General features: G+C 37.2%; 1 protein-coding gene across 3 annotated transcripts in view; it reads left to right on the top strand.

Moving 5' to 3' along the window:
- Positions 1 to 15,087, top strand: part of LOC150074969 (metallophosphoesterase MPPED2) — an 89,748-nt gene that overhangs the window by 47,690 nt on the left and 26,971 nt on the right. For all 3 annotated transcript variants that reach the window (XR_016547869.1, XR_016547868.1, XM_090388272.1), the window contains one exon: positions 9,609 to 9,835. Coding sequence is in view for 1 of the 3 variants with exons in the window: in XM_090388272.1 (XP_090244398.1) it covers positions 9,609 to 9,835 (227 nt within the window). In the remaining 2 variants the exon portion in view is untranslated. The remainder of the gene's footprint in view (positions 1 to 9,608; positions 9,836 to 15,087) is intronic.

The following is a 15,087-nucleotide window of genomic DNA, read 5'->3' as shown; positions in this document are numbered from 1 at the left end:
ATGTGCTTTAACATACCAACCGGTCAGCAAGCTCTCTCCATTCCTAATGCAGAAATATTTAAAAAATGCTGCTGACTCACCAAAATGGTTTGATGTCTAAAATCTGTAGATTTGCTGATCAAAACTACAAATGCAAGACACTTGAATGAAAAAAAAAATTCAGAGTGGCATGTGGGGAATACTTAGCTGAGCTCCTTTGGATCAATCTCAGTTAAGTATTCCCCACATGCCGCTCTGAATTTTTTTTTTTTTTTTTATGAAAACCCCAAACACTAGAGGTATTAGGACCTATAGTACTTAGTACCATGCTTGGGTTGGAGGTTGAGAAGACGAAAGAAAATGTTTGTTGACATTGGACTTAAACTTCTGTAGACCGTAATTTTCAGGAAATACGTATGAAGGAAGGTTGTTCCAGAAAACGGCAGTTGAATAAATAAACGAGGAAGATGAAAAGTTGGTTCTGTGAGTTTGAAGTTGGACAGTAAATCGATGTTGGCGGCACGTGTTCAGACTGTTTTGGAAGAGAGAGTGGGAATTATAGAATCCAATTCAGAAGAACAGTGCCCATGGAAGTATCTGTAGAAAAGGCATGCAGCAGAAACAGTACGTCTACGAGACAGCAAGTGGAGATGTGGACATGTGTTTTTGTAAGGGGCAGATCCTAGAACGTTAGTTCAACTCCGCTTCGTATCTCTGTGAAGAACAGTATCACTACAAATGGGCCAGATGTGTGTGTGTGTGGTGTAGATTTGTGTGTATTATGTGTGTGTTCTGTTGTTGTGTATGGCCACTTGGCTACCCAGAAGCATGTCACCTGGACATGATTCTGGGTACTCGTCCACACCATGGGAAGGTGGGCCAGTTCCAATGGTACACGTACTGTCTCAATACGAGACTCTGACCCACCTGATGTTGCCAAAAGGTGGGCCAACACAAAGAACAACAAAAAACAAAAAAATAATAAAAAATAAAATAATAATAAAATAAAATAATATATTTTTAAAATAAATAAAAAAAATTAAAAATAAATAAAAAAAAACACTGTGTGACAGCAATGCTGAAGAATGCAAAAAGAAAAGAGTGGGGGGGGGGAACCATGTGACAGCCACACTGAAGAACGCAAACAGAAAAGAAGAGATAGGAAGAAATAAAAAAAAAAAAAAAAAGATAGTGGTTTCCATCCTACACATGCACCACAGAAACAAGCTCCACAGCCCATTTAGCAGGACAGGGAGAGAAAAAAAAATATACATGGTCGGTTTCAGTTCACTGCTGGGTCATCGATGTTGGCCACTGGGGGCCTGTTAATCCTTCGTCTGCACTTAAAGACTTCAGCTGAGTAGGTTTGCAGTGCAGGGAGATTGCTAGGGTTCTGTAGGAAGAGCTCTAGATGCTTACCAGAGATCTGTGTCCAGCTGACAAGGTTGTGTCTCAGATCCACGTATGTAATGCACTCGAATAGTATGTGCCACCAGTTCTCTTTCGCTCCACAACGGAAGAGATCTGTTGGGTGGGAATCCAGATGGTGTAATTTTTCATTCATGGGTCCGTGTCTGGTAATTAGGTATGATGTTTCTAGTGAAGGGGTAAACCAAGACTGTACAGATTTAGTAGCAGCGTTGGTTACATCATGTAGGAATCTTCTTGTGACAATGCCCAGTGTTGAGCTATCCCATCGAGTTTGCCAAATGTTGAAGAGCTCATTGTAGCAACGGGTCATCTCAGCCTTGGGGTCAGCATCCAGGTTAACCTCAATGTCGAGGATCTTTGGTGGGATATTTCTCGTAATTCGGAAGCATAACCCATGGAAGATGACATATAGATTGAGCGAAAGTGCTCCCGCGATGACCTGAATTGCAGGAGTAGAGACCGATCTACACACACTCAGCAGATTGCCATTAACATTGACCTCTGATTGGTTCCAAGCTTGTCTCATATCTTTACAAGCGTTACCCGATGGAACCAGGCTCCGGCTGCATAGGTCACAATTGGTAAAAATACTGCTTTGTAATACAACTGCAGGGACTTTTTGGAAAGTCCCCAGTCATTTTTATGGATGCGTATGATGGTTCCTGAGAATCACTTAGATGAACAAGATGTGGGAGAAAGCTGAGTTTGTGGTCAATAATCACCCCAAGTACCTTGGTTTTGGTGATGATTGGCATTTGAGCATTAAGTATCTTTACTGTGGGCACCTGAGATCCAGTCTATTCTTGAATAGAATCATTTTAGTTTTTGTCGGATTGATATGCAACTCCTGGGTATAACCTCCATGCACAAGTACATGGTGGGTGACCACCCAAGTGTGAACCAACGTGAGCAGGGGTCGAGGTGTGGCACCCACACCACATGGAGGAATGCCGCCCCTCTATGTTACCAGGCAGTATTAGGTGGTAGATGACTCTCATCAACCGGTGCAATACCACCACTTTGCTTATTGGAGGCTTGAAGTGGTGGAACCCATATTTAGTCTCTAGAGCTAAGTTCCGATCAACCCTTCCCTATCTCTTCCATCATGCAGTATGATTGATGACTTTTGAGGTTATGATGAACATCGTGGCGAGATCCAATATTCCTTACATTTCGAGGGTACAGCTCTAAAACGGTGTTTGCAGGCAGGCTAGCCGCTAGTTAGTACACCGGACCGAACCTATTGGTAACTCTCTAGGAGGCTTCCGGATCAGCTAGTGTAAATCTTGCTACCTCTACTCTGCCAGATAGTGACTGGAGGGAGTCCGAGTAGTGTGTATGCGAGGAGCATTGTCGAGGCCATGTTATGTCAAGGATCTGGGTATATTCTTACCATGTGTACGCCATATCCAAAAATTTCATTACTTCATAGAGCATGTCCCACCTGCTTTTTCTTACTATTGAATACACCACGAATTGTCAAACTAATAGAGCAAGCTTATCTGCGAAAAGATCTAAACCTTCCAAGCACTTCCTAATTCATTTCACAAATATACGTGGTCTCAATTCTAATCTCAACGATGTCCATTTCCACTTGCAGTCTGCCAAACGCCATGTACTTTTTCTGACAGAATCTCAGTTATCAGTTAATTCAACTACTGCTCATCTCAGATGCCCAAATTATTTGCTGTGCGATTCTTTTCGCCTCAAAGGTGGTACTTGTGCATGTGTCCATTCTGATATTCCCTGTCAGAGGCTTGGCAATTTGAAATCTCCTCTCTTTGATGTTCTCTGGCTTAAAATCTCTGTACCTCATTGTGTCCAATTCATCTGTTGTCTCTACTGTTCTCCCAACTCCACCAATCACTTGGAGCTCTTTGACTTCCTCTCTTTGCAACTTGACTTTCTCCAGCCCAACTTTCCTAACAATGAGGTAATTTTCCTTAGTGATTTTAATGTTCACAACTCCAGTTGGCTTCCGTTTTCTAGTCACACCGACCCAGCTGGTCGAGATGCTGAGGCTTTTGCAATTACTTGACCTTGCACAGATTGTTCATTTATCTACAAGAATACCGGACAATCCTAATCATACAGCCAATACGCTTGATGTTTTTCTCACAAACAACCCTTCTAAGTACACGGTCAAAGTGAGAGGTCCTTTAGGCACTTCAGATCACAACTTGGTGATTGTCTCTTCTCCAATGGAACCTTTATCTCATGGCTATTCCCAATCTCTGCGTACACCAAAGCTCGCAACAATTGTAAACCACTTATTAATCGGTCCAAACTAGAGTTTGAGCAGGCTAAGAGTAGAAAACTTGCGTCTTGCCCTAATGGTAGCCGAGCATTCTGGTCTCTTGCCAAAGCTATTGGCCGCAACTTTTGCCCATCTCTGCTCCCACCTCTGTCCAAACCAGATGGTTCTGTTGTCACTTCAGCCAAGGATAAAGCTGACCTGCTGGCATCCCATTTCTCTTCCAACTCATGTATTAATGATCTTGGAAACACCTCCCACCATTCCCAACATGCTCCATTCAAATGCCTCTTGTGGTTTTCCATCAAAAGGATGTCAGAAGGATTTTGATGAATCTTGATGCTAAGAAAGCTCCAGGTCCCGATGGTATTTCTCTACTTGTTCTCAAAACCTGTGCTCCTGAGCTTACTCGTATTCATTGCCGCCTCTTTTCACTTTCTTATTCCAAAGGTGTTTTTCCTTCTGCTTGGAAATATGCTCATATCCAGCCATTTAATCTCTCCCATCCAATTAACGTCCCATTGCAATTACTTCTACTCTTTCTAAAGTAATGGAGAAATCAATTAACCGCCAACTCTTAAACTACCTAGAAACCTTCCGTCTGATCAATGATCGCCAGTATGGATTCCGTCAGTGTCGATCCACTGGTGATATTCTGGCTTATGGACTAATTCCATTTATGGACTAATTCAATGGAAAGTTTCAGTGAAACACAAGTAGTTGCTCTTGACATCTCAAAGGCTTTCAATCATGTTTGGCATAAAGGTCTTCTAAACAAGCTTCCTCCATCTTATGGTTTGCCAACTGTTTTTAGTAATTGGTTATTCAGTTTTCTCTCTGATCGCTCACTGAGGGTGATGGTAGATGGCTCTCTGTCTTCTAACTTCTCCACTAATGCCAGTGTCGCCCAAGGTTCAGTTCTTTCTCCCACTCTTTTCCTCTTGTATATTAATGACCTTCTTCCATTGACTGGAAATCCTATCCATAGTTTTGCTGATGATAGCACATTGCATTCCACTTTCCATTTTGAGAAACCTTGTCCTGCTCAATCAGCTTCAACTTCTCAAAAATCTGCTACCAATTCCTTAAACGCCGATCTTCAGGTAATTCTCCAATGGGGCAAAGACAACTTAGTTGATCGATTAGAAAATTCGATAACCAATTACAGAAAACAGTTGGCAAACCATGAGATGGAAGCTTGTTTAGAAGACCTTTATGCTCAATGCGGTCGAAAGCCTTTGAGAGGTCAAGAGCAACTGCTTGTGTTTCACCGAACTTTTCTATTGAATTTGTCCATGAATGTATAACATAACTCAGAATATCACCAGTGTATCGACACTGATGGAATCCATACTGGCAATTGTTGATCAGATGGAAGGTTTCTAGGTAGTTTAAGAGTTGGCAGTTAATTGACTTTTCCATTACTTTAGAAAGAGTAGAAGTAATTGCAGTGAGATGATAATTGGATGGGAGGGATTTGTCACCTTTTTAGGAACTGACTGGATATGAGCAAATTTCCAAGCAGATGGAAAAACACCTTTGGAATAAGAAAGTGAAAAAAGTTGGCAAAGAACAGGAGTAAGTTCAGGAGCAGAGATTTTGAGAACAAGTGGATAAATACCATCAGGACCTGGAGCTTTCTTAGCATCAAGGTTCGTAAAAATCCTTCTGACATCCTTTTGGCAGAAGAACACAGGAGACGTGTTGGGAATGGTCGGAGGTGATTTATCAAGATCATTAATATATGAGCTGGAAGTAAAATGGGATGCTAGCAGGTCAGCTTTATCCTTGGCTGAAGTGACAACAGAACCATCTGGTTTGGACAGAGGTGGGAGCAGAGATGGGCAAAAGTTGCGGCCAATAGCTTTGGCAAGAGACCAGAATGCTCGGCTACCATTAAGGCAAGAAGCAAGTTTTCTACTCTTAGCCTGTTCAGTCTCTAGTTTGGACTGATTAATAACTGCTTTACAATTGTTGCGAGCTTTGGCGTAGGCAGAAAATGAAACTGGAGAATTAGAAACAAGCCGATTACGATATGCAACATTCTTCTCTTGAACAGCCTTGGCACAAGACCAGAATGCTCGGCTACCATTAAGGCAAGAAGCAAGTTTTCTACTCTTAGCCTGTTCAATCTCTAGTTTGGACTGATTAATAACTGCTTTACAATTGTTACAAGCTTTGGCGTAGGCAGAAAATGAAACTGGAGAATTAGAAACAAGCCGATTACGATATGCAACATTCTTCTCTTGAACAGCCTTGGCACATTTATTGGAAAACCAAGGTTTAGTTAAAGGACGAGATTTTAAAGTGGAGTGTGGGATAAAGGATTCCATTCCTGCAAGAATAATTTCATTGACATGATCTGAGCAAACATTGACATCAGAAGTTTTGAAACAGTAATCCGACCAAAGAAAAGAAGTCTCGCAGGTCATCCCATTTTGCATTTTTGTAATGCCAAACAACACAAGGTTGGGAATAGCCATGAGATAAAGGTTCCATTGGAGAAGAGACAATCACCAAGTTGTGATGTGAAGTGCCTAAAGGACCTCTCACTTCGACCGTGTAATTAGAAGGGTTGTTTGTGAGAAAAAAGTAATTACAGACCTGTTAGTTCGACTTCTGTTCCAGGGAAAATAATGGAGTCACTGGTTAAAGAAGCACTGCAGGATCATCTAGACAACCACAGTTATAGTTCAGACACAGCATTGGTTTGTTAAGGAGAAGTTTTGTCTGACCAGTTTGATTGGATACTATGATGTGGTCACAAAGGAACTGGATGCAAAAAATAATTTTGATATCATGTACTTGAATTTTCGGAAAGCTTTTGATACTGTTGCACATGTAAGAGTACTGCACAAATTGGAGCAGTATCACTTTAAGGACAAGTTGCTGCTATGGATAAAGGAATGGTTGAAGACAGAGAGTGGTAATCAGTTGACACTGCTCTTCGTGTACTAATGTTATTAGTGGAGTCCCCTAGATTTCGGTATTGGGCTCATTGTTGTTTTCTGTATTTATCAATATTGATGAAGGTGCATCAGGCTTAATATCCAAGTTTTCAGATGATATGAAGGTTGGCAGGGTTGTTAATGACAGTGCACTTCTGCAAATGGGTCTGGAAAAGTTGGGCAGATGGGCTAAGAGCTGGCAGCTAAAGTTTAACATTGACAAATACAAAGTACTGCATATGGGTAGCAGCAACTGCAGAGTAACATATAAACTGTGCACTACCACACTCAAGGAAGTGGAGAATGATCTGGGGGTAATTGTGCAGTCAGATAAAAAGTTTTCTGAGCAGTGCAGAGAGGCTGCATGAGTAGCTCATGAGGTCTTGTCAATGATATACAGGAATTTTGGTAGCAGGGATAAAGAGGTGATTATCTGCTTGTATAAGGCAATGGTCAGGCCACAGCTTGAGTACTGCATACAGGTGTGGATGGCTCATTTTAGGAAGGATGTAGAGCTGCTGAGATTCTTCCTCTTGCTCAGATTATACACCTGAGGGAGCATAAATGCAAATTGAGGAAAGACAGTTGTAGAATAGATGTGCAGAAATTTGCCTTTAACCAGAGGGTGGTTGATTGATGGAACAAGCTTCCATTTGTTGTTGTTGAAGTTATCAGCTTAAGTAATTCAAAGGCAAACTTTTGGAGTAAATTGGATAGGTGAAATGGGAAAGTTTTTTTGTTTTTTTTTTTGTTGGCTTAATGCTGTATAAGCTTGCTTTCTTGGATCATTTGCCTCTTCTAATGCTAAAATAAACATACAAGATGCTTCTTATATGTATATTTTATTTTTTATTTGCTGTGTTGAATATAAGAATATTATATTATTGTTTTTAATTGCTATACCACACATTTTTTTTTATTTTTATATCTTTTATGGTTGTATATTTTATGTATATGCTTGTAAATAAATTGTTTTACATTCAGGTCTGTGGTTGCAATATTCTTATGAATATGAAGATGCCCGAGGTCTCTTCTATTATATTGAGCTTCTTCAATATAATGCCTTCAATGTAATGGAGGCATGTGATGCAAGAAAGCATGCATATGTAAAAAAAAAATAATAATAATAATAATAATTTCACACATCCATTCCCTCTAAAAGTTTGCCCAGTTCCTACTTGAATTTATTTAAGCTATCAACTTCCACAATGACAGATGGAAGTTTGTTCTAACAATTAACGGCCCGCTAGCTAAAGGCAAATTTCTGCACATCTATTCTACAACTGTCTTTCCTAAATTTTTAATTTATGCCCCCTCAGGTTCTTAATCTGAGCAAGTGGAAGAATCCCATCGCCTTCGCAGGCTCTTTTCAGAAACTTTTAGAATGGTGAAATAAGTTTATTCAGTTGGGAAGTGATTACTTTGAATAAAAATAAAATGATTTTTGAGCTCCTTCACTTTCTGTTATTTTTATTGCACCAGTCTTGAAACTTTATTGCCATTCCTGGTATTCTTATTATCATTATATCTCTGATAAAATTGTTCCTACCTTACAGAAAAATGATCAGTAAACTATGCAAGAACACATAGTGCCTGCAAATAGGAAAGTTACTGGCTATTCGCTCTGCATTAGAAAATGCTAGTAATATTTATAAAATTCAAATGTGTTCAATATTTGGATTTTTTACAGTGTTATATTATGCTTTGATTTAGTATTTCATTCAGTTTTATTTTATATTTATTTAATTTCTTACCTTTATGTATGTAACACCTTTAGTTTCATATCTTGACCTAATTAAAAACGATTTACACAGTATGATATTGAATAATGATGTTTAGGTATGCAAAATCATAGACACAACAGCATTCTAACAAAATATTAAAATATATATATGCAACCTGTTTCATATAACAGCAGATTAATTTAATTTTCTTAGCACATTAAACTATTTTTTTTTTAATGGTAAAGATAATGGTAATTTGAAAGACTCACTTTAGATATTTATCTAATGCTGGGATGTATGCATGCATCTATACATATTAACAAATATGTTTAGATGCCTAACCCTATCAATATATGTTTCTTATGTACAAGTTAGTGCAATTGCATAATTCAGTACATAGCCAACTATTATATAGTTATAAATTGGCATCATTAAGTATATCTCATATTGTGAATAGCTTCACAATGAGTTGCCATGATATTGCACTACCTCGAATAAGTAACACTTCACCAAAGGAGAAGACTATTGTTACTTATTCTCAGCGGATACCATCACCCATACGGCACCTCATCAGTGGGTGGGCAAGTACCCTGGTGTTGCAGTGATGACAACCCAGTTGCGAAGTATAAATCCACAATATGAGAGATGCCTGATGGTGTGGAGTAATTTAAATTACAGTATAGTTTAGGGCTAAAGCCTCAGATTATGTAAAGAGTTTAACTAATGTACAAGTTAGTGCAATTCCATAATTTCAGTACATAGCCAACTACTTAAGTAGTTATAAATTGACATCATTAAGTATATCTCATATTGTGAATACCTTCACAATGAGTTGGCATGATATTGCACCACCTTGAATAAGTAACGCTTCACCATAGGAGAGAACTATTGTTACTTATTCTCAGCGGATAACATCACCCATACGGCACCGTTTCGGAGCTTATTGGCTCCTCATCAGTGGGTGGGCAGGTACCCTGGTTGTGAAATGATGACAACCCATTTGCGAAGTATACTGGGTTGGCAACTCATTGCAAAATATACTGGGAAGACAACTCATTGTGAAGATATTCACAATATGAGATATACTTAATGATGCCAATTTATAACTACTTAAGTAGTTGGCTATGTACTGAAATGATGCAATTGCACTAACTTTACATTAGTTAAACTCTTTACATAACCTGAGACTTTAGCCCTAAACTACCGTATATGTTTCTTAATAATTTAGAATAATATTTGCATATTTTAATGCTCCTGTAATATTGTCTACAGGCAACCAGAATATTGCAACTGGGCATTTAATCTACCTCGTGGAGAAGCTTGCTTAGAAAAGTGGAAGCAGATTCCTGAAAATGTTGATGTGTTATTAACTCACACTCCTCCTGTTGGTCACGGAGATCTATGTGTAACTGAAGTAAGAGCAGGTTGTGTAGAACTGCTGCATATTGTACAGAGAAAGGTAAAACCAAAGTATCATGTATTTGGACACATTCATGAAGGTGACTATGTTTCTGTTGTTTTATACGAAGTGCACCTTAGAAATATTGCAATCCTTGTAGTTTAATTAGTAATTAATTTATAAAATATATATGAACTTATAATAGAAAATTAAAGGTAGCAGAAACAATAGCTCAAGCTTAGTTTTCCCATTTCCTCTGTGTGTGTTTCTTTTATTTCCCGTCACGTGGGTACAGTTCCTGTTTACGGTCCATACAGAAAGTAAGTTTTCTTGTTTTGCCCCATCTCTTAGAATAATTAGATACTTACTACTTGAATATAGTAATAGTCATAAAGCCATAGCCATATAGTGCAAGAAAACCACAGGCTTTTGCTGCACTGGCTGTAAAAAAAAAAAAAAAAAAGACGAGTAGATAAGAAAATACAAATTATTTGCTTCCCTCCTCATACAGGTAACTATTCAGTTTACCTTTAAGTTTATTCAAGCTGTCAGCGTCAACTACCTGCAAGGGCAACTTGTTCCAACAATCAATAACTCACTGGCTAAAAGAAACTTCCTACAATATAATCTAATCCTCAACACCTGTAACTTGAATTTATGGCTCCTAGTTCCAGAATTCTTTATAACAGTGAGAATTCTACCTTCATTCATTTTACTAATCCCTCTCAGAGCCTTTTAAACCTCAATCAGGTCACCTCTGAGGTGCTTGGTTGCCAAGCTCTGTAGCCCACATATTTGGAGTCTTTTCTTGTATGGTCAAACTTTTTGCTGATCTCACCATGCAAGTTGCTTGTCCCTTTCAAGAAGCTCAATGTCTTTTGTCAGATGAAGTCTCCATACTTGAACACAGTATTCCAAATGTGGTCTTACAATTGCCTTATACCGTGGGACTATGACCTCCATATCTCTACAGGATAATGTTGGACAGACAACTTGAGTAGTCGAGACCCGTTAATTTAATTATCGGGTCTCGACTATTCAAGTTGTCTGTCTAATAAAGTTTCGAGACTTTAGGACCTCCACACATTTTTTTACTCTGTCATACAGGATAATGTTTGATAAATCATTGATCAGACACAGGCTTTCCTGGTTTCCTTTTTTCACACTGCTCAGAAAACTTCATATCTGCCAGTATTATAACTCTGAGATCCCTTTCTTCCTCTACTGTTTTAATTCAGTTCCACCAACTGTATAATTTATTTTAGGGTTGCTATTCACCAAGTATAAGACCTTGCATTTTGTTGCATTAAAGAATAGCTGCCACTTTTCTGACCATTCTTGCAGCCTGTTCAAGTCATTCTGAAGGAGCACTACTTGGTACTGATCATTAACTACTCTACCAACCTTTACATCGTCTGAAAATTTTTACATCAAGCCTTCTATCCCATCATTGATGCTGTTTATGAAAATCAGAAACAGCAGTGGTCCAAGAACTGATCCTTGGGGACTCATGTTTGCTATTAATGTATTCCTCTCAGATAATGAAGTAAATTGTATTTACTATGAAGAAACTTTTTTCTGAATTACTGTAGTAAATGCATTTTTTATTCTATCATTTGTGAAAAGGATTATAAATATTTTTATTGCATGTGGGAAAAAATTGTATGAATTCAGATCTTGTAACGATTACAGCAAAGTCAACTGCAGCATATACATCGGAAGAATCAGAGAATAATCTCCCCCTCCTTACGAAATTTGGAAAAAATATTTTATTTTATATTTTTACCATACACACACACACACACACACACACACACACACACACACACACACACACACACACACACACACACACACACACACTTTTTATATATTTATACTGTATAATAATGAAATTCTACTATTTTGCTTGATTAATTGTTTTATTGTTATACTCTTATTGAATAATTTTCTCAATAATTGTATATATAAAAAATGATAAAGATGCAATGAAATTACAGAAAGTCTTAGTAAACAGGAATGAGAAATTAAAATTTAAGAAATTTTATGAAAAATATATATAAGACTGGGTTATGGATCTGGGGTACTACGGTAAATGTAGAAAAAACCAGCAACCATAATGAAAAATAGACAAAAAGGTAATTATCAGTGTATTTGTGTATTTGGTAGGGGAGTTGAGCTATCAGGTGTAATAACCATGGAAGAATTGAGAAGACCTGTATGCTAAAAAACAAATTACCTGAAATAAAATGCAGTTAATATAATTATTGTTAGTACCTAAAGCTGTGGGTCCTAGGACTTTAACTACTTTGTCTGGGGGTCAGCAGTGAAAATCGTAGGAGCCACTTCAATAAGCCAGGTCTCTGTTTTTGTTATGATGTACATATAAAAGGTATAAGTATACATCATAGCCGACCCAACAGAGACCAGAAGGAAGAATAAAAGAATAAATAAACTTTAAAAAATAATAATAATAAATAAATAAGTTCATGCCAATAGAATCCTGTGGAAAAAGAAAAATGAAATATAAAATCAAAGAAATCTAAGAGATGGGGCAAAACAAGAAAACTTACTTTCTGTATGGACTGGAAGATGTTGAAAGTCAATGGTAACCGAAGGAGAAAGCTGAGTGTTCACGTGCAGTGTATATATGTGTCAGTTGGAGTAGCTCCATGGGGGGGGGGAATGGTGTGAATTCGTAAACAGGAACTGTACCCGTGTGACGGGGAAGTGAGCAATTAAACAGATGAGGCAAAAGACCAGCAGAGGGAGAAACAAAAACTAACGAAGTAGTGTGGAAAAGACACTAACTTTGTGATAGAAGAAAACAAATAGCGATAGTAGAGAAATAGCATCTTGATATTGCTTTTGGCCAGCCTAATTGCTCACAAGAAATAAAATGTAGTAAAAAGAACAGCAGAAAGTAATTGGAATGGAGGTGAATAAAGTAGTGCTCGGGCTGTCCGGGGTTGCAAACCTGTACCACAGTTGTTCCCTGGATGGATGACTGGACAATTGCCTCATGTGTTTAAGTGAAAAATGGCAGTGTTAAAGAAATCAAAATAATATTTTTAAGATTAAAAATAAACATAAACAATAATGAAGACAGGACAAGACAAATGACATAATACTCCCATATATAGACAACTGACATGTATATACACCGGGTCTTTTGCCTCATCTGTTTAATTGCTCACTTTCCCGTCACGTGGGTACAGTTCCTGTTTACGGTCCATACAGAAAGTAAGTTTTCTTGTTTTGCCCCATCTCTTAGATTTCTTTGATTTTATATTTCATTTTTCTTTTTCCACAGGATTCTATTGGCATGAACTTATTTATTTATTATTATTATTTTTTATTTTTTAAAGTTTATTTATTCTTTTATTCTTCCTTCTGGTCTCTGTCGGGTCTGCTACCTTTTACGTGTACGTCATAACAGAAACAGAGACCTGGCTTATTGCAGTGGCTCCTACAATTTTTGCTTCCGACCCCCAGACGAGGTAGTTAAAGTCCTAGGACCCACAGCTTTAGGTACTTACAATAATTATATTAACTGCATTTTATTTCAGGTAATTTGTTTTTTAGCATACAGGTTCTCTCGATCTTCCATGGTTATTACACCTGATAACTCAACTCCCATACCAAATACGCAAATACACTGATAATTACCTTTTTTGTCTATATATATATTTTTTTTCTTTTTCTTTTTCTTTTTTTCTTCTTTTTTTTTTATTTTAATCTGATATTGTATAAACTTGTTTATTTCCTTCATTTTTTTGTTTAATGAAAACCCCACACAAGAAAGGTATAAGAATCTATAGTACTTAGTACCATGCATGGGTTGAAGATTGAGAAGATGAAAGAAGACACTTATTGACATTAAAGTTGAATTTCTGTAGATTTTAATTTTCAGAAAACACATGTGAAAAGCATTTTTCTCAGAAATGGAAGTTGAGGGGATTAATGAGGAAGAAAAGTTGGTTCTGTGAATTTGGAGTAGGACAGTGAATGGATGTTAACCAGTTGTGGCACATGTTCGCACTGGTTTGGAAGAGAGAGAGAGAGAGCAGGAAATATCTATAAAAAAAGCATGCAGCAGAAACAGGACATCTCTGAGACAAAAAAGTGGAGAGACTTTGTTAGAGATGAGCCATTAATAACCTAACTGCCTCTTTTGAACGAAGTCTAGAAGCCTGAGAGTGGCGTTGGGGACACTGCCCCATATGTGGGAACAATATTCCATGATTGGGCAGATTTAAGATTTGTACAGAGTGAGTAGCTCTTTGGAAGAAAAGTAATCCCAAGAGAAAATCCAGTTTTTTAGATGCAGTGGAAGCAGTATTTGTGCTGTGCTTTTTTTTTTTTTTTTTTTTATGTAAACCCCAAACGCGAGAGGTTTGGGGTTTACATGCCAAGAGATTAGAAATCAGAGTAATCCGTAATAGAGATATATTATCTTGTCTATTTGTAGAAGAATAAGAGAAGTTTACCTCAATATGATACTTTTCGATTTTTAAAAAAATCGAAAATCTTGCATTACAGTAAGAAATAATTAACAATAATTAAAAATCAAATGAACACAATTAAAAATCAGTTTAAGGCAATTAAAAATTAAGTAAAAATTTAATTTAACGAAAAAAAATGCAAAACGATTTTCCTTCCCTACTCCCTTTTTTTGTTAAATTAATTTTTTACTTAATTTTTAATTGGGTTAAATTTATTTTTAATTGTGTTCATTTGATTTTTAATTATTGTTAATTATTTCTTACTATAATGTAAGATTTTCAATTTTTTTTTAATTGTTTTCATTTTAATTTCTGGAGAGTATCATACAGAAGTGTTCTATGTATCATATTGAGGTAAACTTCTCTTATTCTTTTACGAATATTGATATCAACATAGAACTTATTGAGCAGTATAGCTCTAGTTCATGTTATCTTGTCTAGAAATCTGAGTGTCATCAAAGATAAGCATAGGGGCAGAAGAATATTTTTTGCAAGATATAAGTTAAGACTGAGTTTTAGAAGGATTGAAATCAACTAAATTATCTTTGCACCCACTGAATAATTGCTTGGCGATCAGAATTTAAGGAATTGGTAGCAGATATTTAAGAAGCTGTTTGTGCAGGGCAAGGTTTGATAAGCACAGGGGCAGTAGACTCCTTTTGGTGAGGTACAAGACAGAACTCAGAAGGATTGAAATTAACTAAGTTATCTTTGCTCTGCTGAATAATTACCTGGAGATTAACATTTAAGGAAATGGTGGACATTTGAGAAGATGAAGCTGTTTGTGCTGAGTAAGGTTTCTCAAACTGGAGGGTGGAATGCAATATGCTATCATCTGCAAAACTAT

This window comes from Mastigoproctus giganteus, chromosome 14 (genome assembly GCF_048544385.1).
Source record: "Mastigoproctus giganteus isolate SK-2022 chromosome 14, ASM4854438v1, whole genome shotgun sequence".
NCBI classification, from domain to species: Eukaryota; Metazoa; Arthropoda; class Arachnida; order Uropygi; family Thelyphonidae; genus Mastigoproctus; species Mastigoproctus giganteus.
The sequence above is the reverse complement of the archived record's forward strand: the minus strand, read 5'-3'. Positions and strand labels throughout refer to the sequence as shown.